This window comes from Thermobia domestica, chromosome 16, assembly GCF_964235325.1.
Source record: "Thermobia domestica chromosome 16, izTheDome1.hap1.1, whole genome shotgun sequence".
NCBI lineage: Eukaryota > Metazoa > Arthropoda > Insecta > Zygentoma > Lepismatidae > Thermobia > Thermobia domestica.
The window spans coordinates 87,935,460-87,961,122 of NC_137469.1; the positions used below are offsets into that span (position 1 = coordinate 87,935,460).

Here is a 25,663-nt window from a genome sequence, read left to right on the forward strand (position 1 = left end):
AAAAAGTTCCCCAACGTTCCCCAAGTAGAGGGTTCTATACCCGTAAACTTTACACAATGTGTGTAAAATAGTTCTAATTTTCGTCAACAGGTGGCAGCATAATCGATTCCGTGTGTAAGTGACTTCCCGCTCTCGAACGTGTGTATGATGATTTTCGCGTTGGTGCATATTCGTGCAATGTTACCAACTCTTCAAGTATCAAGGGTTGTTCGTTTGAAACAACATTGTGTGATCTGAAGATTAACGATGGTATTCACAAGAAAAAAATCTCGTATTAAAGAAGGTAAGTACATTACTGTTTTAAGGTATTTTAATTATATATAAGTGCAACTTTCCATTTTCGGTGCACACTATAATAATGGTAAGACGACATTTGCATTACTTTAATAAACATTATTTGTTTTAGTGGAGCCATAACAGTTATTTTAGGACAACATAAATTTGTAAAATTTACGGAAGAAATGTGCGTGTTGTTCTATGTTAGGACCACACAAATACATTCATGAAATATTTACTTCCCTTAGCACCAAATGAGCTGTTACAGCGTGTTAGTTTTTTTTCTTTTTTTTTAATAAGGGGAAATTGCATTGAAATTATGCATTTCGATTCAGATAAATATAGTCTTTCGACAATAGAGCCTACTAGTTCTAGTTACACATATGGTGCTCTTGCATGCATTTTTCGTTTTGAGACACCATTCGAAAATCAAACATCAAATATCTTTCTTCCCTTGCAAAATATTTTCACAGGATAGCATTATGAATATTAGGTAATATGTGGAGTTGAGGGTACAGTTAGAAACACGGCTAAAAACTTCAGTTAATGCCTTATAAACGTACATAATGTGGTATAGATGAAGCTGTTGGGGCCCAACACAATCACTGCCATAAAAATTTATCTGCAAGGACTGTCATTTAGTGTCTTTAGAGCTCATGTACTATTAGTAATTTTCCATTTCAAGTTGGTAGGCCTATGCTTGGAAGAGAATATGCTTCGTCTGTGACTCAGGGGAAAGTGTAGGAGCCTGAGTGAGGAAATTACTCCTTACCAAACTGCTCGTACTTGTATATTTACTTCAATTTAAAATGTTCTTAAAAGCCTTGATATGTCAAAATACAGTATTTTAAAGAACTCTGAGGCTAGTTTTTATTTAATGACTACATGATATTGTTAGCAATTCACAAAAATACGTACAAATCGATCCCTACGTTCCTGTTCGAAATAACTCTGGATTATTATTTAAATGAAATGAAATCTTTGAGTTTTACGTCCCACGCGTATGCCAGTTAGGCTAAAGGAGATGGTGATGATGAGATGTGAATGAAAATGGTGGAATGAAGAAAGTGGGAGGAAACGGAAGAACCCCTAGAAAACCCATCAGCACGGTGTTTGTCCACACGGCGCGAGCTGGGATCGAATCAGGGACCCCAAGCATCGGAGGTGAACGCTCTACCACTGAACCACCGCGCTTCCCCTTATTTTTACCCCTGCATCTAATTCAAATTATAAAATAACTTGTAGAATGCCTGTTCTTCACACGGGAAAAATAAGGATTTTTTTTTTAAAATCTTACACAAGTTTTGCAGTTTCAAACTAGTTGTTGAAACTACTTCGATTATTTTGGTTTACAGAAAGGCTTAATCCCGTTTCTTCCTTTAGGGACTATGTTTCGTAGAAGTTAACTTATCTAAGAATAATCGGAAGCTGTATAAAATAAAGGCGTTTACATGACGTCATGCAATATCATATGTTTGATTTGCTAAAACAGTGCAGTAACAAACTGAAAACTTATTTGCGTAGCATATGGTAACTGTTCATACTTGATATGGGAAGAAAGCAGGCGAAGTTGAATGCTGGTGAACAAACTTATCCTTGAACAGAAACAAAGCCATATCAAGGACTGAAAAAGCTCTTATACAGCTTAACGTAGGATCCTAATTACATGATCTCCCACCCCATCCTACTTATAAAAAAGAATCACTGTATAGGAGTGATTTTTGTATTAGTGGGATGGCGTGGGAGATCCGACGGCGGGAGCTCATGTAGTTCTGATCTTACGTTAAACTGTTGAACAGCGTCTCATATAGCCTCGCTGCTGAAAGGGAAACTTAACTCCAAACCAAATCAAATATAGATAACTGGGGTCCAAATATTAAAGGGCAAAAATAAAAAAAATGGCTCTGTTCTAACAGATCACACTTTTTTATCCGCCTGTTAAGCAACGTTTTCAAGTAAAGGTGGGTAGTCCCTTTTTCTTAAATAATATTTGTCTACAAACTACGCTTAGCTCCACACAAATACCATATTTTCTTAAATCCAACGTTCGGTTTTTGGAATCAAGTATTTGAGTAGGATAGGGATGAGTAGAGAGCATATTGGGGTACTGTAGGATACAGTAGTGTAAGTTAAGTTCGATTACGCTAGCTCAATGCTTTGCCATTATTTTCAAATGTAGGGTAGGGTGGAGTGAGTTAGGTTATATTAGCTAAATGTATAACCATTATTTTCAAATGTAGGATAGAAAAATGAAATGAAATATTTAAGTATAACTTCTCACTATTATGCATTTTAGGTTAAGGGAGACGATGATTGAGGCAAGTGAATGATGATGGGAGAATTGGTGGAATAAGAATGTGGGAGGAAACGATATTACCCTGAGAAAACCCACGTACACCATTTTGTCCAAAACAAATTTACGTGGCCAGCTATCGAACCAGGGGCTCCACACACCAGAGGTAAGCGCTTCAAATGTAGGGTAGGGTAAGTTAGGTTGTTACGTCAGGTTATCTTACATCCAATATTTAGCCATTATTTTGAAATATAGGGTAGAGTGAGTAAGGTTAGGTTAAGTTAGCTCATCATGTTGCAGTATCTCACCATGACACTTCATTTAACTATTACTTCATCAAGAAATCCACCTCCCCACGACTCTGTTTGGCCAACTTTTTAAAACTCAAATTTTGACTTTGTCTTTGCATCACTGCGCCAAATCCGCTGAAAAATAGCAACATTTTAAGAACATTTATGTCGCCAGTTGCTTATGCTTCATTCCAGAAAGTAGAATTGGTGTATGTATATATGACCCTTTTAATTAAGCAAAATTTATTTTAGTAATTCACTGTCGGATTTCTATAATGTTAAAAATTGGCGTTGAGATGCAGATTTATGTTCGGATCCATTCACGAAATCCTTGCATATGTAGCCTACTTCATTTTCAACTAAGTCGACTTTTTGTATCTTAATAATCGTTCTTCACATCCAGACTTGCATGACTTTGTGCATTCATTTCTGGGGATCTTCAGTGTATGTTAGATCTATTGTGCAAAAGACACTAACCAATTTGTGCTACATGCTCACTAAAAAACATGAATGGTATCTAACCGAGTTAGGGTAGGCTCGGTAGCGAGGGTGTGCGTCAGCAAAGATGGGTATACAATAAACGAGGATAGTGCAAACAGTATATATGGCATCGAATTACTTGCCTTACATGTTGAATAATGTATTTGTACGGTACTAAAGACGTTATAGGTAATATCTCGATGTTTTCATTGGTTCTATATTTGTGTTCCAAATTAAGGGTTAAGTGCAGTACTGCCGGGACAGTTTTAGGAAATTTACGGGATGGATTTGTTTTGATTTCTGATGAAGAATGAGTGAAAGTCAGGTGATGGGAATGGTTGAAGTTAAGAAAGTGTCTGTAGTTATTGGTTATTTTTTATTTAAGCGGCGTTGAATATGGAGGCGGAAGGGACTATTTGGCGGAGAGTTACACTTGTTGTCTGTTATGATTTAGTGGCGGAAAAGCAGTGTAGAAATACCTCGTATGTGTCAAAGTTCTGACACTTTTGTTTGAGTTTTATCAAATTATAACCTAAACTAATGTAACTTAACCAACCTAATCTATAACCACTACAATACACACAGTGCAGAAGGTGTATTTTATGTTTACAAGTAGATGGTTACTAGTATGAAACTATGACAAGTGCTATTGGAACTCGTATCATTATTAAAACCCTCCTGTTTCTACTACCCTAGCTTACGCGCGTACTTGCCGTCGCTGACGTACTTGCTCCCTTCGAGCGCACCCCCACGCTATTGTGCGGCTTCACCAGCTTCACCTTGCCCTGACTCGCTGAGATAGCATTTGTGCTTTTTAGTAGCACCGGTTGGTGTATGTTTCTTGCAATATAGTTTTTATGCCATATATCCGGACGCCATAGGTTATTCCAAGTTGTAACAGTTTACACGCCTGTTTTCAAGGTAGTTTATTTGTAACTCAACCTAAACTAACCTAATATAATATTATCTAATATAATCTAAGGACACGTGTTACTTTTTTATTTTCGTTTGAACCGGCAATTCAGCACAAATGTCCAAAGTAACATCACAAATTACTAACGTAAATTTCACAATTATGTGGATCTCTTAATTCTCAGACATTTGTATAGCTGCGCGTTATGAGTTAGCACGTTAACTTCAGATACTTGTCTTCACTTCACATACCGTTACTAGCTACCATATGGGTGTCGGACATAAGCGCCCTTGAGGGACTTCTAATAAAATTCACCGAATATTGAAATTTGGAGTTTGGCTACTTCCTAAGCAGAAAATGGAGCTACTATTTTATATTACTTATCAGGTATAAAAAATAATAAGAACGTTGCGGAGTTGTATTGCATTAAATGTGGGCAGGGTTGGCAAGGTAATTTACTTGTTACGTATTTTACGTAAATTACGCGTAATTTACTAGTAATATACGTCATGTAGAAAAACAGTTTTTTACGCAGACGTAGAAAACTATATTTCTTTCATTAAAACTAAGATCATTTTGAAAAATCGGTTATATTGTAAGCTTAGTTTTCTTACTTAAATATTAAAACATTATTATCTTCTAAACATTATATTTAAAAGTAATGATTTCATGTCAAATCATAGTAATAAAAGATAATTTTGAATAGCCCCTCGCCGGCCCATTAATACTTTGCACCTATTAGCGCACACCCAAGCACAACCACCCAACATATAAACACACACATTAAAAATATGTGTTGGGTCGGATGTTTGAAAGTATCAAGTAACCTTTTGATTATAACAATTCATTGTAATACCTTTGCAGCTTTTAATATAAAACTCGAAACATTTCAGTATATTTTGAAACTTCTATTAGAAAAGAAAAAGAGATTGACTGTTAGGCTCATTTCACTTTCATATTACACACTAACACACACACACACACATAACTGATACGAAAAATACTGATCAGAATATTGAAATAATGAAATTTTAGAATAAACTGATTTGTTTTTCTTCCACGTCTCAACGATACTATATATACCACTTCACTTAGCACTGGGACATATTGAATTTTCGATGTAAAAGTTATTAGATTCTCATTTTAAACACACACAACTGAAAAAATATAAAAGCACCCAACAGAACATTGTACTAAATTTTTCGGAATGAATTAATTTATTTTGCTCTTTTCTTCCAATTCCAACAACACTAAATATATTACTTCCTTTAGCACTTGACTATCATTTGAACATTTAATGTAGACATTTTTCATGCTTATAATAAGTCGACAAAACTGAAGAAAATACTCAACAGAATATTGAACTACTTGTTTCTTCGTTTTGTGTGTGTGTGTGTGTGTGTGTGTGGAAAGAAACCATTTGTCTTTCTTCCTAGTTCGAATACTGAATATATTTCACTTGGTTCCAATAAAACTGCGTATATCATTTCATTTAAAACTTATCCATAATTTTAATTCTAAGAAAAAGTTACATGCCATTTCCATTATAGTTTAGTACGATTCGAACACAATACTCTTAATCACACTAATATTCATAACTTGAGTGGTCTTGTAATTTGAGGGTGTAGTATATTTGAAGTAGTTTCTTCGAACGTTCGAAGCTGAGCCGGTTTCTTGTGACGTTATGGACAAAGGACCAATTTGAGAAAAAGTCTTTCAATTTGCGCTGAAGATGCATGGATGTTCAGTAACTTCATTGCAAATTCCGACAACTCCTTATGTTGCCGAGTAGCGAAAGACCAGAATGTGCGTGGTGTTGTAATTTCCTTCTTCATAAGTTCTTCAAAATTTCCACATTTCCCCGATATTGCTGGTAGCTAGTTATTCCTGAAGGGTCGAGGTTTTCCAACAGAAACTCCTCTACTTGTTCGTGGTTCTTTTCTCAGACATTGCAGATAGTCGTCACAAATGGAGACCATGAAGGCTTACCATTGTTGTTATATTGCACAATAGTTTCTTCCATGGCTTCTCTGGCATAAAACTTCTCGATTACAGAGGGTTTAAAACATGAAACATGATGAAATGGGTTTTGAACAGTCACGCATGCAAACCGTATTATACAATGCTACTTTACAAAGCCAATACAAAATTCCCACTTTATGCTTACGGATTAAGTTTTGCAAAATCCAGCTAGATTCCATACAATTTTAGGAAGAATTATTTAAAGCTCAGTGCGTAGAACGTTTTCTTTTAATTTGTAGACTTGTTTCTAATTTTTTACGTACCTTTTTTTACGCGTAATTACCCAACCCTGAATGTGGGCAGACCTTGAGGAACTTGCAATATATGCCCTGGATATTAAAATCGCCTTGATTACAATTACAAATAGGCCTAATAATACTAGAAAGTAGAGCTACTAATGTCGTATACCAGTTATCAGATATCAGATGTTGCATGTTTAATGTGTGAAGCATGGGTGGCAGTACGCCTAATTTTGGCCCTGGAAATTTTGGAACCAAATTTTTCTTATAGGACGGACAATTCATCACTGCATTAAAGTAATTTCATGATTAGGAATAAATACTTACCTATCAGAATTTGCTTACTAACAAAATTGGTAATTCTGCTTTGACTTTTTTTTTTTTTTTACGAAATCATCATACTCAGATGTAGGGTTAAGCCTTGCTTCTTAGTACTGCCGTCGTGCTTGCAGACCAACGCTCAAACAAACCTCTTTCTTATTTATTAACACTAAGCTTTTCTTGGTTCATAAGTTGTTGTTTTGTTCTCACTTGTCAGTAAACAAGAAAGAGATTCATTTGATGAATATTGGTCTGCAAGTATGATGACAGCCTTAAGACTTGAACTCTGCAACATTCTTAATATTTTATGCTGATATCTGATAACTCATATTTGACATTAGTCATATTGTCCATATTTTATTGAGGAACTAAGCTTACTAGTAGTCAAAGCCAAGACTTAAATATCCGGAGCATTTTCTTTTAAAGTTCCTCAAAATTCCTCAGAGCCTGCCTACGTTTAACACATTAAATCCTGCAACATTCTTATTATTTTATTCTGATATCTTACAACTGATATATAGCATTATTAGCTCTATTTTCTACTGAATTAGGCCTACTACTAGTTAAAGTCTAGATGTTAATACCTCTTCATACCCATCATACGTTTTTTAAAGTAAAATGAAATATATCTCAGATACTTTCAGTCATAGTGAAAAAGATAACAAGAAGATACTCTTTCACCAAAATTTTGTTTACCGATATTTCTGTGCTGCAAAATTTTTTTCACCGAAAGTTTCAGTACAGGGGAGGGGGAGGGGGCTCTCTTCAGGAAAAGAAAGTAGTATACTTTTGTTTGTAAAAATCTGTTTTCAATTTATATTTTAATATTCAAATCTACTTCATATTAATGTTCAAAGTCTAGTTTTTCATTTTTATCATATTTTCCGTTTGTGATTTTTCCGTTGTTTATTTATTTTATTCAGATTTATTTTCCTTTCTAATTAAATTAGTTAACCTATAAATGTAATTAGTTATTGTATTCTAATTAGTCATTATTGTATTCTTTATTGCACTAATTATCTTATAATACAATTATATTATTAGCAGTGAGCTTATGTCCGCGACCCATACCTTATAGGGGAATCCATACATAACAGGTTCGACTTTCATTGATGTATTTTTACGTACCTACGTATCTCGCTGATAAGAAAACAGCATATTTCGATTAGTAACACAATAGTCTGTTTAAATATTATTACAAATTTCATCTCTAAATTTTACAAAATTGTGGATCCATACAGTAAATGTGGATCGGCGATTCTAATTAAAATTTGTTTTTACATTTTTTTTTTAAATCTACATACATCAAGTTATTACTTACGGTCGTTACTGCATGACTTACTGGTAAAAGCACGATAGCAGCAATCAATAGTTTTTATTGTAAGACTTACAAATATGCTAGCAAATTTAATGTAAGGATAGGAGCAATTCTAGTTTGTGGTATACAAAGTTAACTGATCCGTTTTCTTCGTTGGTTTATTATTTTTCTTTTCACACTTATTGCTGCAATATTTAATATACAAGGGCATATTGAACCCAAATAAAGTAAAATTGTAAATATTTAAAATGCCAGTAGGTTTGTTAAATGAACGAATGGAGCAGTGCATGCCATAAAATATAATTGACCTCAAGAGAGGTCTTGCAGTGAGTTCGAATCTTATAATCACCTTAAACGTGAAGCAAATTTAATCTACTGTGTCCATTTCTACTAGCTGGTGACTAAAAACTAAATTTCTTCAATTCACGTGCAGTAGAAAATAAGTAAGTCAATTAATAAAATAATATAATGAATTAGTCAAATATGCTACTTTAATCGGTCCATTGCAGTAATGACAAATTTTTATTGGTACAAATATCATTCTTTCTTGCTTTAGGAACAATTGAAATATAAGCACAGTTTATATCCATATATCCACATAAATATTCAAATTATTTATATAATCCCCTGTAAGCAATCCTGCAACAAAGCACTATAAAATATCAAAAAGAAAATACTTCGACAATTGAGAACGAATACAAAATTCATCATCGTTGAACTACTGAAAAGTATTTTGCCTGTCTCTCATTATTTTTTCTGAGAATCCGATCTTTATCGAAAAAGTAAAACAGGAAAAACTGTTTTCCATGCGGTTTAAAGTTTTCAGAAATTTACCAGCACTAGTTTCATTACTGGAGAGCTTTAAATTTGTAGACATGTAGTCTTTGTTCAAAAACTTTGCCAGCCACCTTGTATTGAAAGGTATTATGAAAACCACTCAGGAAAGTGTACTTCTTTGGCTCAAATTAAAGATCTCAATTGATCAGAGAAAATCTTCATATATTTAATTTAATTCTGAGTGGATAAGAGTGCAGGATTTTTCGGAGAGGTGGTTGGACAAGTTTTTTTTTTTTTTTTTAATAGCAAGACTACCTAATATATAATCATTAAGTTGTTGCAGAGAATCACACACTTTTTTATTGAAATATTTGTCCGTTATTTTTTAAATCTCTGATGTTTCGATTCTTCATATCATACTGAGCAAAATGATCATGATTGGTACGACCTCCAGAGAGCCCTCCTAAAGCATATCGAGTGTGGATAAAAAACAAAAAAATCTAAACAAATTACGGTAAAACAACATTGTTTCAAAATATCAGTTATATATTTTTGTTATATTGATATTTTGAAACAGTGTTAGAGAATATAATCTTTTTGTTTTATCGTAATCTGTTCAGATTTTTTTTTCAACGGCAGTAACTACACGCCTCACGTTGTGCATCGATGACTTCCTCTCGCGTACCCGTGTATAAAGTGTCTTCGTAAACGTTTGTATTTGTTTGAATTAAATAATGCATTTGAGAAATAGCGCATAGTAAACCAGAGGGTTGTGAGTTCAATACTCTATTAGGTGGAAAGTATTTTTAATATTGTTTGGTATTTAGAGTTTATCGTAGTGTTATAACTGACTTGCATTACACACGAGTTAACGTTATAAAGTTTAATAAAAATACTTTCAAGAATTATAAGGAACATTAATTATGTATTATTCAATTATTTATTTGTTAGATCAATCAATATAAGCTATTCCAAATTGTATTGCGCTAGCTTAACTATATTTTCTCTTCAAAAAATAAGTAGATGAACTAAAAAATAAAAATTACGAGAAAACAAAGATTATATTTTTTAACATTTTCTCAAAATATCAGATATCTAAGATTATGTGCTTCTCTAACCTGTTTTCCCTTCATATTAACAAAATAATAAGCAAAAACATAGGTATCATTGAAAATCTACACCCGATTAGAAGCCTTTCCGAAGATTGTGCCCATCATGACTTGTTCAGTATGATGTAAAAAATCGAAATATTGCACATTTAAAAATAATAACGAAAACTACTTTCCCGGAGAAAAATTCCGGGTTTTAAGATCTTTAACTATTAAAAGTGAAAAGCAGGTAATTTTATATAAGATCTTAAGGCAATAGCAAAACACTTTTTGAGTAAACAACAAGAAATATGCAGACACTTCTTCTCAGCATTCCCCTTTCAAGAAAGTATTTCGTGAATGCTTTGTGGACCTATCTTTATAATGTGTTTTCAAACAAGCACATTTAGGTCTATAAAGTCAATTTGCATCGAATCTGTAATTAGTAAAGACATACTTTTCTAGCAGCAGGTTTCACAGAAACCATGTTTAAAAACAAGGAACGGCAGTCTTGTGGTTTAAACTTTTTTTTTTGTTTCAACCGGTTTTCGTTTAAATAATTTCTTTATTTAGATTGCATATCGATAGAAGTAAAGTTGTTTGGTCTTAACCGAGTTACGGAAGTAAACCTTTTCCCGAAAGTAGACATCGATGGAAAGGAACATGCTCAACGGATTCATAAAATAAGAAATGCACTTGAAATACACGTTATCGCAAAAAGTTCTTTGTTGAATTCAGTGTACTCTCTACACTACAATAATCATGTGTAATTTTTAAGATTAAAATGTTATTATGTAGACATCATCCCACAAAATTAAAAAGTCTTACTGATAAGCTACAGATCTGTCGATAAATTTTCCCAACATTTAACAGTACATTTAAACAAACTTTAGGCTTAATGTTCTTACGTATCAGCAAGGTTATGTGAAAACTTTTGTGACTCCACCGACAATCGAAGCTACGACCACTTGATTGCAGGGCAAAACTTAATTACAATTAACGCGGTTTAAACGAGTCAACCATGATTAGCAATATCTATCAGCAACAAAGCCAATTTACCTTTCTACTCATATTTCCGAAATCTTTAGACTGAGTTTTTTTTATTTTATAATCTTACTTTCAACAACATTCTGTACGATACTTTACTATTCCAGATTGTTGGGCGTTGGTTCGGTATGTAGAAGATGGAATTCTTCATATTCATCACATAGATGAAGAAAACGAATGTCTACAATCATTTATACCCGGCGAATTAAAATCTGTTAGATGGAAAGATGGAAGAAGATACACTGCAACAATATTATTGGTTGGAAGTAAGTAAATTAAACAGCTTTTCACAAGATCATGTCAAATGTTACTTAATAACGTTGGAATCACAATAGATCATCTCCAAAATACAGAAGGTTGTTCGCTTTATATCCGACCATTTTTGACGGATATTCATAAGAGATACCGCGCCGACACCACCAATCATGTTCTTCTGGATTCTTAGTATTGTGCACTACTACCCGACAATCGTAGTTTCTGTTGCAGCAAGCTCTTTTGCAGGACAGACATGGAAATTCTGTCCCACTTCTCCCTGCGGGCTTTCCATAGAAAATCTAGGATGCGCGGGCGGTGATGTTGAAGATGTGGTTTCAACAGTTCAAATGCACAAAAATCCATTGGACTGGCATCTGTGCTTTTCACAGGAATGTCTTCAAACTGAGTGGCATGGATTCCTAATTCCTCTGCCATTTCGTGATGAAAACGTAATGATGTTCTAGCGGTATTACTCGAAGCCTTGTTCATATGGATCACCACCTGGTTCGCGTTCATTCTATACAATTGTGACAGTCTCCGATAGATTCTTGAAGTATATGTACCTTCAACTTTTAATCCACCTTGCATATCATCAACTTACCCTTATATCCAAATCCCGTAACAATCATAAAGCAACGAGGAAAACTTTGCCTGCACTCACGAACAAAGTTGCTGCACCCCTTGCCGTCAATGTCACGGCATGTGATCGCTCGAGTGTGACCACAAGCAGTGATACGGACATATGATTCACTCTTGTGACAAGTCTTCCATTCCTAGCAGGTATTTTTCATAGTTTCCTCAGTTCGTCTTACGTTCGGCTATATGACACGGTAGAAGGTAGTGTATACGGGCCTTCCACACACACTTCAAACTAAGGCGCTTGTGAATTGTTTTGTTCACAGTTGGCGCGAGGTGAAATTTGTGGCTCATATCATGTTGATTTGGGGGATGTTTTTCGGCACGCCAATCGACGGATTCCCCTTAGCACTATGGATGTCACTTTGCTTGCACCTCTTCTTCTGGTGTGCCCCCGCCAAGTGAACTTTGTGGTGGACAAACACCGTGTGCGTGGGTTTTCTCGGGGTTCTCCCGTTTCCTCCCACTTTCTTCATTCCACCATTTCATTCATTACTCATCATCACCGTCTCCTTTAGCCTAACCGGCATAACCGTGGGACGTAAAACTCACAGATTTCATTTCATTTTCTCTTCTTCTGGTGGTTTTCGTGGGTGAATGTTCGCAAGGGAGAGCCTGTTTTATGTAATGGGACAAAATAGCTTTCGCAGCAGCTATCTCGGGTATTAACCCATTCTTCCGACACTGTTTCACAATGCATACGTACGGAACTTTAGCATGGAAAAGCGCCATTACGTAATCCTACCAATACCGGTTAATTTTTGTCGTCAGTTGATAACACTCCTACCAGGTAAGACAACACTACTTCCGCCAGCAGACCCATATTTCCAGCACGATGCCAGGTGGCAGCACGGAATCGAAAGTGATCGGATATAAAGTGAACAACCTTCTGTACCTGCATTGCAAATATCACCTTTGTATCTATTAGCCTTTATCATTTGAGTATTTTGACTGGACTCTTCCTCGCGTTTACATACAAGTGAGATATATATATATATATATTTTTTTTTTTTTTTTTAATGATTTGCCATTAACATTTTCACTAGGGACTTGCGAAAACGCTTTTGGATGTTCTTGGCAGCTGTGCTATTTTTTGAATGGCAGGATGTACTTTTGAGAAGTTCGTGTCACATACTGGAATGTGATTTTATACAGAGACATATTTCCTAACGACTTTTCTTTTGCATGAGCGTACCGGTATCTAGAATTCATTCATGAATATGTTAATACATTAGCTCTGTTCACGATTTAGTCGTGTATGAATTTCCATCTATAAGCCTGTGAACAAAGAGGATATGGAAATGATTGCCCACTTAATTCCGTGTAAAAATTTTATTGCATAATATAGCATTCAAAATCTTTTAATCTTATTTTAAAAATATTTATTCTCCCTTTAGACACATGCTCCTCCCTCTAAAAACATTTTCTGTGTAAATCAAAGCCGTAGCCAAAGGATGGCCAGGTCAGGCTAAGCCCAGTCTAAGGAATCAGAGCCCGACCTGTTAATTTCAATTTGTAGAACCACACATTATCAACAATTTATGTAGAGTATTACACAGATGAACTGATGCAAGTGACTGCGAACTCAGTCGGCATTTCCTACAGCCTGTATTGGCAATCATAGTCCGCAAGTCACATGAGGTGTACGTGCTGGTTCGGGTTGTACGAGCAACCACTGATAAGAGACCATAAGGTTTTAGTATGATGGGAATTGAGCCGCGAACATGCAACATGGATTTGTGATGACTGGAAATGTGTAATATGGTCAGATGAATCATCGTTTACCTTATTTATAACAAGAGATCTGTTTATGTGTGGTGGACGTCCATAAAAGAGTATGATCCGGATTATCTCCACGCAACCGTGGAACATACAGCGGCTTTGTGATGCTGTGGGCAACAATATCCTATATTCAGTGGGTCTTGTACTGACGCTTACCAGGTACACTCATGTCCAAAATGATTGTCGCATATTTATAACTGTGTTCTTGTAAGAATATCATTTGATAATGATTGTGCAGGGTACTTTTAATACTGATACTATATGTATAATCGGGAAATGTATATTTGTGGTAAATTTCATAGGAAAAGAATGACAGATACGAAAATTAGAATGAGTAAAACAAAATGTTGCTAAATTCACAAGAAAGTTTTGTTTTCGTTTTATTGTTCTTATTTACTGCTCTTTTGACATAAAATTTGCCACATACATGTATTTGCCGATTATACACATATTAATATTATCAGAAATACCGGGCGAATTCGTAATCAAATTATATTCCTACAACAACATATTTATAGACACGCGACAATAATTTTTTACATGCGTGTACGTTACTGACGGTGATTACGTCGCCATTTTAGGGGACCACGTGCATCCTTTGGTCCAGATATTGCTTCCTGGCAGTGATATATTTATATGATCCTGGCAATACAGTGGTCTGCATCTTCTATATCAAAATATTGAACAAGAGTTTCGGCATTTAGTATTCTGAATAACTTGCTTACCAGTTGAATATACGTGTTCTAATTTTTCCTGATAATCTACGCTTATGGATCTTCGAACAATAAAATTTCTGATTTTTATTGCAGCCCCCATCCGAGAAATAACTAGCAAAAAATCGTAGTTTAGGAGAAAACTTGGCTTTCGATTTCGAATATTTTGCTTACCGGTTGAATATCAGTGTTGTAATTTTCTTACTTGTTTTACCCCTATGGATGTTCAAACAGAAAAAATTGCGATTTTTTATCATCATCCCGATCTGCGGTACATGAAGTCAAAAGTCCTAAGTTCGGAAAAAACAACATGACTTTTAATTTTGAATTTAAGAGAGGAGACCAGAATGACATAACCCAAAGTGGCATCTCTTTTAAAAAATCACCAGTGTGTTGTTGATCAATGACAATCACATGTTTTTTATTTACTTATCAAAAAGGAACCTTTATTTACTTGTTTGCATAAAGAAATCATTGGAAAATGTATACAGGGTGAGTTTTTAAAACTCACGGATTTTATTTGCGTCTAGAATTTCTAACTGAAGTCCGATTTTCATGTGATTTGTGGCAAATGATCAAATAAGGATAGGAGATGTATGGCACTATGTTTACTGGTTTAAACTCACTCGGAGTAATATCGACCACGCCTCAAGAAAAACAGCAAATTTTCGCCAGTGTATATTACAATTGGAATGAGGTTTTGGATTTTTAAAGCAAAATTGCCGAATCCAAATTAAGTGTTAGTGGTAACTCCCAGAAATGACATGTTGAATAGCTATAGCCGGTTTCTTGCGACAAACGACGAAGAGTTTTCTTAGGCTACCTTAGGAGTCAATAACTGATATCTTCCGCAACATTTGCCTGCGGGGTCCGATGCTTCCTGTCTCACTCAGAAGCGATCCTGTTTATACCAATTTATTCACTAGTGACCATATTATGTTGCTGTCTGGAGCAGAACGTGAGGCAAATTTGTTTCTGAATGCCCTTTGCATAGCAACAACAGATTTCGTTCTCCAAAGCTTCTACGGATAAACTCATGTTGCACCAAAGAGCACACTATTCTCACTGTGTTTCGATCATACTCACACAGTAGCACAGAACTGTAGAGCACAATTCCCAATACAATGGCCCGGTTTCCTGTTTCTTATTGACCTTAGCGAGGTTGCCATCTAACGAAGAAACCTCAAATCTCCACAACGCACCGCACTTCATTCCAATTGTAAGGTACATTGGCGAATATTTGCTGTTTTTCTTGAGGGTTGGCCGATATTATCCCGGATGAATTTAAACCAATAAACATAGTTCCACAAATCTCCCATCCTTCCTATATCATTCACTACAAACTGCGTAAAAAATAGGACTTTAGTTAGAAATTCTAGACCCAAATGAAATCCGTGAATTTTGTAAAAAAAAAAAAAAAAAAACACCCTGTATAATATCATCAAAAAATAAAGAAAAACAGTTTGCAACTGGGTGCACTTCTTTGCTGCAACCAGGGCACAGGTCAGACATGTGATCTAAAAGGAATGAAAAAAATAGGTAAGTGAAGGAAAATAATGTACCTCTCGACCTCACCTCAATTCTGATTTTAATATTTAGCTGAAAGGTATAAAATTAAATGCGCAACTTGAACAACCCATAACCACACAATTTTGCTTGCAAAAGATTTGTTTCCTTTCAAGTCAGAATTAATTTGAAGAAAGTTGGAGGTTTGGACGATAGCCACTATTGTGAAACATTTCAAAAAGAAAGAAAAAAAATCATCTGAACCTCTGTTTAGGCTTTGGGCTGGTTGCCATAACCAAAAACGCGTTCTGAGAAATTTGAGGTTAAAGTTTTTTGTGTCATTTTTTTTCAATCACCAGTCAGAATCCATTCCTGCACCAAACAATGTGCCAATGTGTCTACTTCTTGAAGAGTCCCCCCTTGGAAAGTCAGCCGTGATCTTGTGGCAGCAATTCTGTACTCTTTTGACACGTGCAAAGATTTTTTTTTGGGGGGGGGGGCTTTTTGGATTCTGACGGAATCTCTTTCAGTACAGTCCAAATCGCACTATTGCATAACTTAGACTCAAAATTCATTCAGAATTGACGTAAGTGTAGTGTGCCCTTCATTGAAAATACATACAGCTACATTAGTAGCAATTTCCACTATTAAAGTGCTTCCTATATTTGTTTTGGGGGCCACTTTCCATACCAATTGATTAAACCTTTAATTAGCATTTTGAGAGTGCATCAGGACACCTCTTCAAAAGTTCAAGCTTAGTAAGGTCTTCATAAACAGGTTTAATGGCCTGTGATACTTGGAGAGGAAATCCTGCTTTAAATTGATAAGGTTCTTTGTTACTCTTAGATGTTGACAACTGCACCAACTTCCAGGCCCTATTGGGTAGAGATTGTGTTGAGGATAGTTAGCTGGGGAGGGCCATGTTGCCCAAATTGCATTTCTCATTTTATCCATTGAGTTATTGTTGTCCTCACAGCCTTACTATATTAACTACTAAGTTTACCAATTTCTGCACTAGTCAATTTTCCTTTTCCACCTAGACTTTTATTTATTTATTTATTTATCTTTTAGCTCTTTCAATCTCCTCCCAACTCTCTTCCCCACATGGCCAACACACTCTTTCTTTTTGACTGGAAAATCTTCTCCATATGGTTTGTCCTCCACCACAACTTTATGGGTTTTACTATCCCTATCTCGTATGTAATAAAAATACTTTACGCGCAACAACGCAGCACACGCGCGCGCCTGGGGAAACGGAAACAGCTCTAGCGGCGGCGGTTTTCTAATTTTTACATCGGATTTTCAACAAACAACTAAAAAAAATCGATTTTTTGAAGGTATTATACTGGTCTCCTCCCTTAAAAATAAATTAAAAGGATATCAGGCTTCAAAAATGAAACATAAGCTCTTTAGAACCAAGTAAAGCACGAGTCTTAATATTAGAACTGATGTTCCTTCACAGTGAAATACTGGTGTGAAAATTAAAACCATGCTTACTTGGAACTAATTTTAGGGTTGTTAATGTACAAGATGGGAAAATATGTGCAGAACATAAAATGTAGTGTTTTTTGTATAGAATACACTGATTGTTGTTTCAGATCTCTAAAGTCAAGTAGTTTGTGAAATATTGTTTAAAAGAACACAAATGTCAAACAACGCAAAAAATTACACACACAACATATTAAAATCTAATCTCCCAGATTCAAATAATAATAATAACATAAAGAGTGATTCTGAACCCAGGAAGTATGCAACTTTCAATGTGGAAAAAGTTAGGTAAATTAAAAATGTTAATGCAACCCCATTTCGTGACTTGACCCTCAATGAAAATTGTGCTTATCACTTCTTTGGTGGGAGGGGGGTGACACTAGTAGGTTAAGAAACACATTGTACTTTTAGAAACATTTGCGTAATTAAAATGTTTCTTTACTTTTTGTATAAATTGAGTCTGATGTAATCTCCCAAGGGTCACTCTGATCACACCGAATTCTTACTTCAAATTCGTACACATGTAGGTCAGCCACAAAGAGAGTATCACCAAAAAATTACCTGCCATTATGAAGTGCAAGGCGTTTGAATAAAAAGGCAAAATTTTGACGCCGTCTCTTATACAGTTCTTGTCAAAGTGCCAGAACTGTTAAATATCTCTAAGCGACAGAAGTTGCTGAGTATCAAATAAACTATCGGACGGACTAGTCGATCAAAAGGTGTGGGGCCCTGTTTGAGTCCCATGGGATCCAACTTCAACTTTTGAAATTAGATCCCCTCCTTTTATTGCAGATTTTATATTTACTGAAAAAACTAAATCAGAATATTTTCTGTTTAGAACTGTAGGATGTAAGTTCTGGACCGTAAAGGACCGGAAAATAGATTAATGGTCAGAAGTGTGAAAAGGCTACGGAGGAATCTGCAGTAAAATATTTAATGTTTCAGTTTCAAAAATGCAAGATTGAATTCCGTATATTTAAATTGATCCCCCCTCCCCCGCCTGGTAGTTTAGTGCTTTCTTTTAAACAACTTCTGGCTCTTTCAGTTTTTTACACACATTCTTAGTAAAATCTTTAGCCATTCCGAACCTTTTACATTTCTCACTATTAATGTACTTTCCGGCCCTGGAGAGACCAGGACACATCGTATAATTTTGAGCAGAACATTCTTATTTATTTATTTATTTTTTTTATTTTTATTTATTTATTTATTTATTTATTTATTGTTTTGTAAATATAAAATTGCAATAAAAATGGGGGTTTCAATTTCAAAAATGAAAGTTGGGGCCCAAATAGGACCCTACATTTTATAGGCAAGCCCACCCAATAGCTCTGTTGATATTCTGAAACTTCTGTCACCTTCAAGTTAAAAAAAAAAAAACTCATTCTAACCGAGATATTTAGCAGTTCTGGAACTTCGCCAAACTCTGTATAAGAGATCGCATCCATCAAAATTTTAGCCTTCTATTCAAAGGCCTTGCACTTCATAATGGCAGCTATTTTTGAATGGCACTTTCTTTGTGGCTGACCTACACGTGAACGAAATTTGAAGTAGGTTTTCGGGGTGATCTGAGTGATCCTTCCCTTGTCAGATATCTAACTCGATTTATTGAATTCAAGGTAAGATATTTTAGGTTTTGCAAAATGTCTATAAACATATATGAATTCATAATAAGACAATAAATTATTTTCTAGGCAAATGCGACGTTTCAAAGGCTATGGAAACATTCTCTACTCTGCCAGAAAATGAAATACCACTTGAACCTGAAACAGACGGAAAGGGATCTTCAGATACTGCTCTTAGGAAAATTCAAGGAAGCCTTCTAACGGATGGTCAACCTGAAATGAACCACAGTGAAATCTCCTCAGAACTGGTTATGACAGAAGATGAGGTACCACCTGAACCTGAAACAAACCAAGAGGGATCTTCAGAAACCACTCCAAGGAAAATACAAGAAAACCTGCTACCAGGCGTTGAATCTGAAATGAACCATAGTGGAATCTCTTCAGAACTGGTTTTCGTGACGGGAAAACAGTTACCACTTGAACTTCAAACAAACGGAGAGGGATCTTCAGAAACCATTCCAACGAAAATACAAGAAATCTTATTACCAGGTGTTAAATCTGAAATGAGCCCCCGTGGTATCTCTTCAGAACTGGTTTTCATAACAGAGAATGAGGAACCACTTGAACCTGAAACAAACGGAGAGGGATGTCCAGAAACCATTCCAAGTAAAATTCAAGAAAACTTACTATCAGGTATTAAATCTGAAATGAGCCACAGTGGAATCTCTTCAGAATTGGTTATGACAGAAAATGACGTACCGCTTGAACCTAAAACAGACGGAAAAGGATCTTCAGTAACCGATCTTAGGAAGATACAAGGAAGCCTTCTACAAGATGCTCTATCTGAAATGAACCATAATGGAATATCTTCAGAACTGGTTTTCATAACAGAAAATGTGGAACCACTTAAACCTGAAACAAGCGAAGAGAGATCTCCAGAAGTCATTTCAAAGAAAATACAAGGAAACTTTAAATCTGAAATTAACCACAGTAGAATGTCTTCAGAACTGTTTATGACAGAAGATGAGGTACCACTCGAACCTAAAACAGACGGAAAGGCATCTTCAGAAACCGCTCTTAGGAAGATACAAGGAAGCCTTCTACCAGATGCTCAATCTGAAATTAACCACAATGGAATCTCTTCAGAACTGGTTTTCATAACAGAAAACGAGGAACCACTTGAACCTGAAACAAACGAAGAGGGATCTTCAGAAAGCATTTCAAGGAAAATACAAAGAAGTCTAGTAACAGATGTTAAATCTGAAATGAACCACAACGAAATCCTTTCAGTTCCCGTTTCCATGACAGAAGAAAAGTTACTGCTTCAATCGGAAACAAACGAAGAAGGATCTTTAGAAACAGTTCGAAGGAAGATAAAAAGAAGCGTACTACCAGATATTGAATCTGAAACGAACCACAAAGATATGTATTCAAAACTTACTTTGTGTAAACAAGCAGGAAAAGCAACAAAAAATAACGAAAACAAAAAACACAATTTACGTCTCGTAGAATATTCAGATAGTTCTTCTGAAGAAAGTGAAGTAACCATCTGTAAAAGTGAAGAAAGCAACGCTTTAACGAATATTAGCAGTTTTGAAGACGATGCTATATCAGGTGCAAGTGATATTGATGATCCGGATTATGACCCTGGTGAAGAAAGTGTTTCGTGTAACAGTGAATCAACAGATGTTGCAATATCAGATAGGACAATAATTCCCTGGAGTGAGATAACTTTTCAGAGCTCTGTTAAGGAAAGTATTGAATTGGGCAATTCTAATAACGTAACAAATAGAACAGGTGAAGCTATTAGTAACAGTGATATAGTAGAATGTTCTAGTTGCTCCGATTCCAATCATTCTGAAATTTTTGAATTACGAAAGACGGCACTTAAATATATTTTGAAAGAAGATCGACAGCGTGTACACGTAGCTGAATCTAATAATGCGGCAGGTAAAAGAATATATGACAGAAAAGCTTCTTGTTTGTATTGTTCGAAAATGTTTTCAAAACTAAGCAAACACTTATTTAGGAAACATTATAATGAAAGGGAAGTAATTGACGTTTTGTCTTTAAAGAAGGGTTCCCAAGAAAGAAGAACAGCTTTGATAAAACTAAGAAATGCTGGCAACTTTCAACACAATCAAAATTCAATAGAGAAAGAAGCTGGTGTTATTATTCCCACCAAACGATCTCAGAGGTCAGGCTCTCCCAGTCAGTATGTTGCATGTGAAAATTGTCTTGGCTTTTTCAAAAGATCCCATATGTGGAAACATTCAAAAAATTGTTTGGATAAAAACGGAAGTAGAAAAAAATATTCTAAAAGAACTGCCTTGGGAGATCTCTTGGTTGGCTGTCCACGAAAAATTGACCTGAAGGAGAAAGTTCTTTCACGAATGAAGTGTGACAGTATTTCCCTTGCTGTGAAGAATGATGATCTTATTCTCACATATGGAGCTAAGTTATGCCAGAAACATGCCAGTGACACTCATCTCTATACATATATAAGCCAGAAATTAAGGGAATTGGGCAGGCTACTTTTAGAAATGAGAAAAATTAGTCAGGACGTTAATAGTTTTAAAGATTGCATAAAAGTAGAGAACTTCTCCAAAATTGTGCAGGCTGTGAAAACCGTTTGTGGATACAGTAATACTGACGAGTGTTACAAGATACCTTCACTAGCTTTGAAACTTGGCCATGCACTTAAAAGCTGTGCGATGATACTGAAAGGAGAAGCACTGAAAATGAGGAACATGGAATTAAGGAAAGAAGCAGAGGACTTTTTCGAGCTATGTAACTTGGAATGGACAAATGAAGTTTCATCTCATGCACTTAGAACCATTGCTAGGCAAAAGTGGAATAAACCAGAATTATTACCATTAGCAGAAGATCTAAAGAAACTGAAAACACACTTATCTAAGAAGATAGCAGAAGCAGCAGAACGACTAAAACATCTACCTGACAAAAAGTCATGGGAAGATCTTTGTCAGGCTACACTGGCAGCAGTTATTCTCTTCAACAGAAGAAGAAGCGGTGAAGCGCAGAGAATAGAAGTTAAGACATACAAAGAGAAAAATGGCTGTACAACTAACAGTGAAGTGGTTGCATTTTTGTCAAGTTTTGAGAAACAGTTACTTCACTCTCTGACGCTTGTTTACACAAGAGGAAAGAAAGGGAGAAAAGTTCCAATATTACTGACCTCAGAAATGAAGGAGGCAATCGACTTACTGGTGCAAATGAGGGAAAAGGTTGGAGTGTGTTCTAGTAATAAATACATTTTTGCGAAAGTTCAATATAATTCAGAAGAATGCTACCGAGGATGGGATGTTCTTCATCGGTATGCAAAGGAATGTGGAGCTGCACATCCAGAATTTATTACGTCCACAAAGCTTCGTAAACATATTGCCACGATAGCACAAATTTTAAACTTAAAGAAGTGTGAAATGCAAAATATTGCATCATTTCTCGGACATGATCTTGACGTCCATAAAGAATTCTATAGACTTCCAGATAGCACTCTAACAGTTGCTAAAACAAGCAAATTATTTATGGCTGCTGATAAAGGCAATCTGAATAATTACTATGGGAAAACACTGGACGACATTGACAATCTTTCCATAGAAGAGGATAGTGGCAATGATAGTAATGCAGAAGATTCAATGGAATGTGATAAAGAAGAGTCTGAATCACGAACTACTTATCCTGTTTCTGAAAATGGTACAGATAATATACTTTGTGATAATGGATTTGACCACAAAGAAGATGAAGACCTGAATGAGAAAGAGAAGGTACAAAGGAAGAAGAAACGTGGTAAAAATAGTAGGGCTCATAACACTTTGCATCAGAAAGACCCATGGTCTGAAGAAGAAAAGGATGCTGTTAAGGAACATATGTCTAAATTTTTTCTGCTGAAAAAGATCCCTGGAAAAGCTGATTGTGTAAAATGTATATCTTTAGCAGGTGGCATTCTTGATAAAAGGTCTTGGAAACATGTTAAGTATTTTGTTTACAATGAACTAAAGAAAGCAAAGAATTCTATTACCTAAAACAGACGGTGGTATATTGATATTCAGGTTTCAGGTAACATATGCAGGGCAGTTAATTTAAAAATACATTGGTGTACTCCCTTAAGGTGAGAAGTAAATTCCTTAACTTTGGAATCAGCACAATACGTTATGTGTACCCTGTATAAAATGAAAATGACCTCAGCAATATATATATATATATATGAATAATCGGTGTAATTTTGTATTGATTTCCCTGAGTAGCTATTTCTTTTTCAAATTATGTAACTAGCGAAAGAATAACAGATGAATATTTCTATTGAACTGCAATGTAATCGAAATGGCCTAACAAGAGTTTCTGTGCTTTCAATTACTGTTATAAATCGTGGCATGTATGTGACGTTAAAATGTATTTTTCACGAAAATGTGGGAAGAATTGTTTAGAAACTGAAGTTGGATTTCTAATCTTAGAGATCTAGTTTTAACTTCTTTTAAACCGTTGTTAATGTTGTATCAAAGGAAAATGCTTTATTTTATATGTGTATTTTTGTTTGATCTAGTTTAGACAGATTGTACGTAAAAGAAATTCTACGATTTTTTGTAGCTTTTTGCCTGTTCTGTGTATATTTTGTGCAACATTTTTATTCTTTATGATATTTCGTATTTCTTAATCTATTATACAGGATAGAAGCTTTTTTATACCTAACGTCAGTTTTGTGCTTTAGTTATTTGATGTAGAGTTTCGACTAATATTACTTTCAGAAGTGAGAATACAAACTATGTATTCAAATATGTATTCCGTTATAGACGAGCTAAATTTAAACATAATAAAAGTTTGCGACTGCGCTCTAGATTGAACCCTTGTTTCCGGCTTATCATGTTGGTGTATTAATTACTATACTTGTCTGCGTAAGGATTACGTAGCAATGGCGTTACCTTTAGGATAATATCGGATAGGCTCGGAGGTTTGAATATTGATGAAATCACTGATGATCAATAATTGATACATTGTTAGCAACAGGTCGCTCACCTCCCTTCACGCTTTACTGCCAATAATTTCTGAACTGGTTAATCAATCCAAAGTGGTCAACACGTCTTGAAGTTATTGAGAAAAGAAATTGTCGAGATGTAAGATATATTTGGTAGATACAATATACAACGATAAAATTCACGATTAGATGCAATGAGTTAGAAATATTGAAATGCTTAGTTTCTCGAAAGCAATATTCAAGAGAAATAAATGACTAAATAAAAAAAAGTGAAAAAGATTAATAAAGTGCACATTCACATCTTTATTCCTACTTAAAATATGGTTTTAGCAGAAATAAAACAATAATGTCTGAAGGCATACATAAATCCAGGCAAAATAGGTAGACATGAACCCAGAGAAGTTTGCATCTTTGTTGGATTGTCTAGTAGTTAGCCCACCAACACGGTACCCGGCGAGAAGGTGTCCCGTCTAATTTCCAACCTAATCTCGAACACTTTTACTCTGAATATCAGTATCAGATAATAGTTTCATGTCTTTTTTTTTTTCTTAAATGCATTACTCCTGGCAGGTTTTCTTCAATACATAATATGTGTTTGAATTGATGATACGTTGCAAAAGTAAATTTCTACCATACGAAAAAGATCTGTTCTTAGAAGCAATAGTTTTACTGTATGAATATGTAATAAAAGGTATGGATAAATATTAAGGAAATTATAATGCATTTGCGGTAATAGCAGATAAAAAATAAAAAAGATAATCATATATTTTCTTCTTTGAATTTTTCTTATATAGGTTAAATACTGATATGACTTTTCATGATGCGAACTGTCTGTTCAGATACTAAAATAGTAGTCTTTCGAAATGTAGTAAAATCTTTCTTTTATACTAAACTATTTTTATGAAATACAAAATATACATTTTATTAGTTTTCGTTTCTCCAATAAAATCTAATCTTATGGAAATATGTATTTTATTTCTTCAAGTCCTTGTCAATACATTTAAGTTACTTATTGAATGAAGAGATACAAGATAACGATTCTACTAGCTCCAGCTCAGTTCAATGTGCGATCATTGATTTCTTTTTTATTTTGAGACTTTGTGAATTGACGATAGGAGCAAACTACGATTGGTTATTATTATTATTATTATTATTATTATTATTATTATTATTATTACAGTAGAACCTCGCTTAGTCCGATCATGCTATCATCAGGCATTGTGTACGTTTCACTCCAACAATCCTTCATGTCTGTACATACTTGTCGGTGACTCATTTCCTGTGCTGTAAGTCTGTTGTTGAATATCCTCTGCTATCTTTGCATGTTTTTGTATTGTTTTAAGATAATACAGTTTTAGTGTGTGTACTGAAGTGTACTGTACGGTATTAACATTTTTATAGTATGATTATTTCATAATAATACTGAGACAATATTTCCAATTAAACCACCGTCTTTGTATCGTGCTTGTAAGTAAATAGAAGTGTTCCTCTAACAATCCAACCTACTTTGCGTTCCGACTGGGCTTCCGATCTCATTTGGGCCGGACTAGCGGGTTTCTACTGTATTACAAATCCAAATGACCGTTTATTTATTTCCTTTGCAACAAGAAGGGATTATCACTATGTCTGGAATAAATTGGATGTGGAATAGTTACGTAGTACGT

The 25,663-nt window shown here is 35.1% G+C and overlaps 2 protein-coding genes across 2 annotated transcripts in view; one reads left to right on the forward strand and one right to left on the reverse strand.

The window, feature by feature from the left end:
• LOC145672532 (serpin B3-like) overlaps positions 1-25,663 on the reverse strand; it is a 156,764-nt gene that overhangs the window by 69,248 nt on the left and 61,853 nt on the right. The window lies entirely within an intron of this gene.
• On the forward strand, positions 164-24,956 carry LOC145673314 (uncharacterized). The gene is made up of 3 exons (XM_081742909.1): positions 164-283; positions 11,172-11,330; positions 19,139-24,956. Exons 1-3 carry the CDS (start codon positions 247-249, stop codon positions 23,050-23,052), a joined length of 4,110 nt encoding a protein of 1,369 aa, XP_081599035.1. The 5' UTR covers positions 164-246; the 3' UTR covers positions 23,053-24,956.

Excerpts from the sequence above, each read along its gene's own strand:
- LOC145673314 (XM_081742909.1), top strand. The coding sequence starts at position 247 with ATGGTATTCACAAGAAAAAAATCTCGTATTAAAGAAG. Across the intron at positions 284-11,171 it reads AAAATCTCGTATTAAAGAAG|ATTGTTGGGCGTTGGTTCGG; the intron begins GTAAGTACATTA and ends TTACTATTCCAG. Across the intron at positions 11,331-19,138 it reads AACAATATTATTGGTTGGAA|GCAAATGCGACGTTTCAAAG; the intron begins GTAAGTAAATTA and ends ATTATTTTCTAG.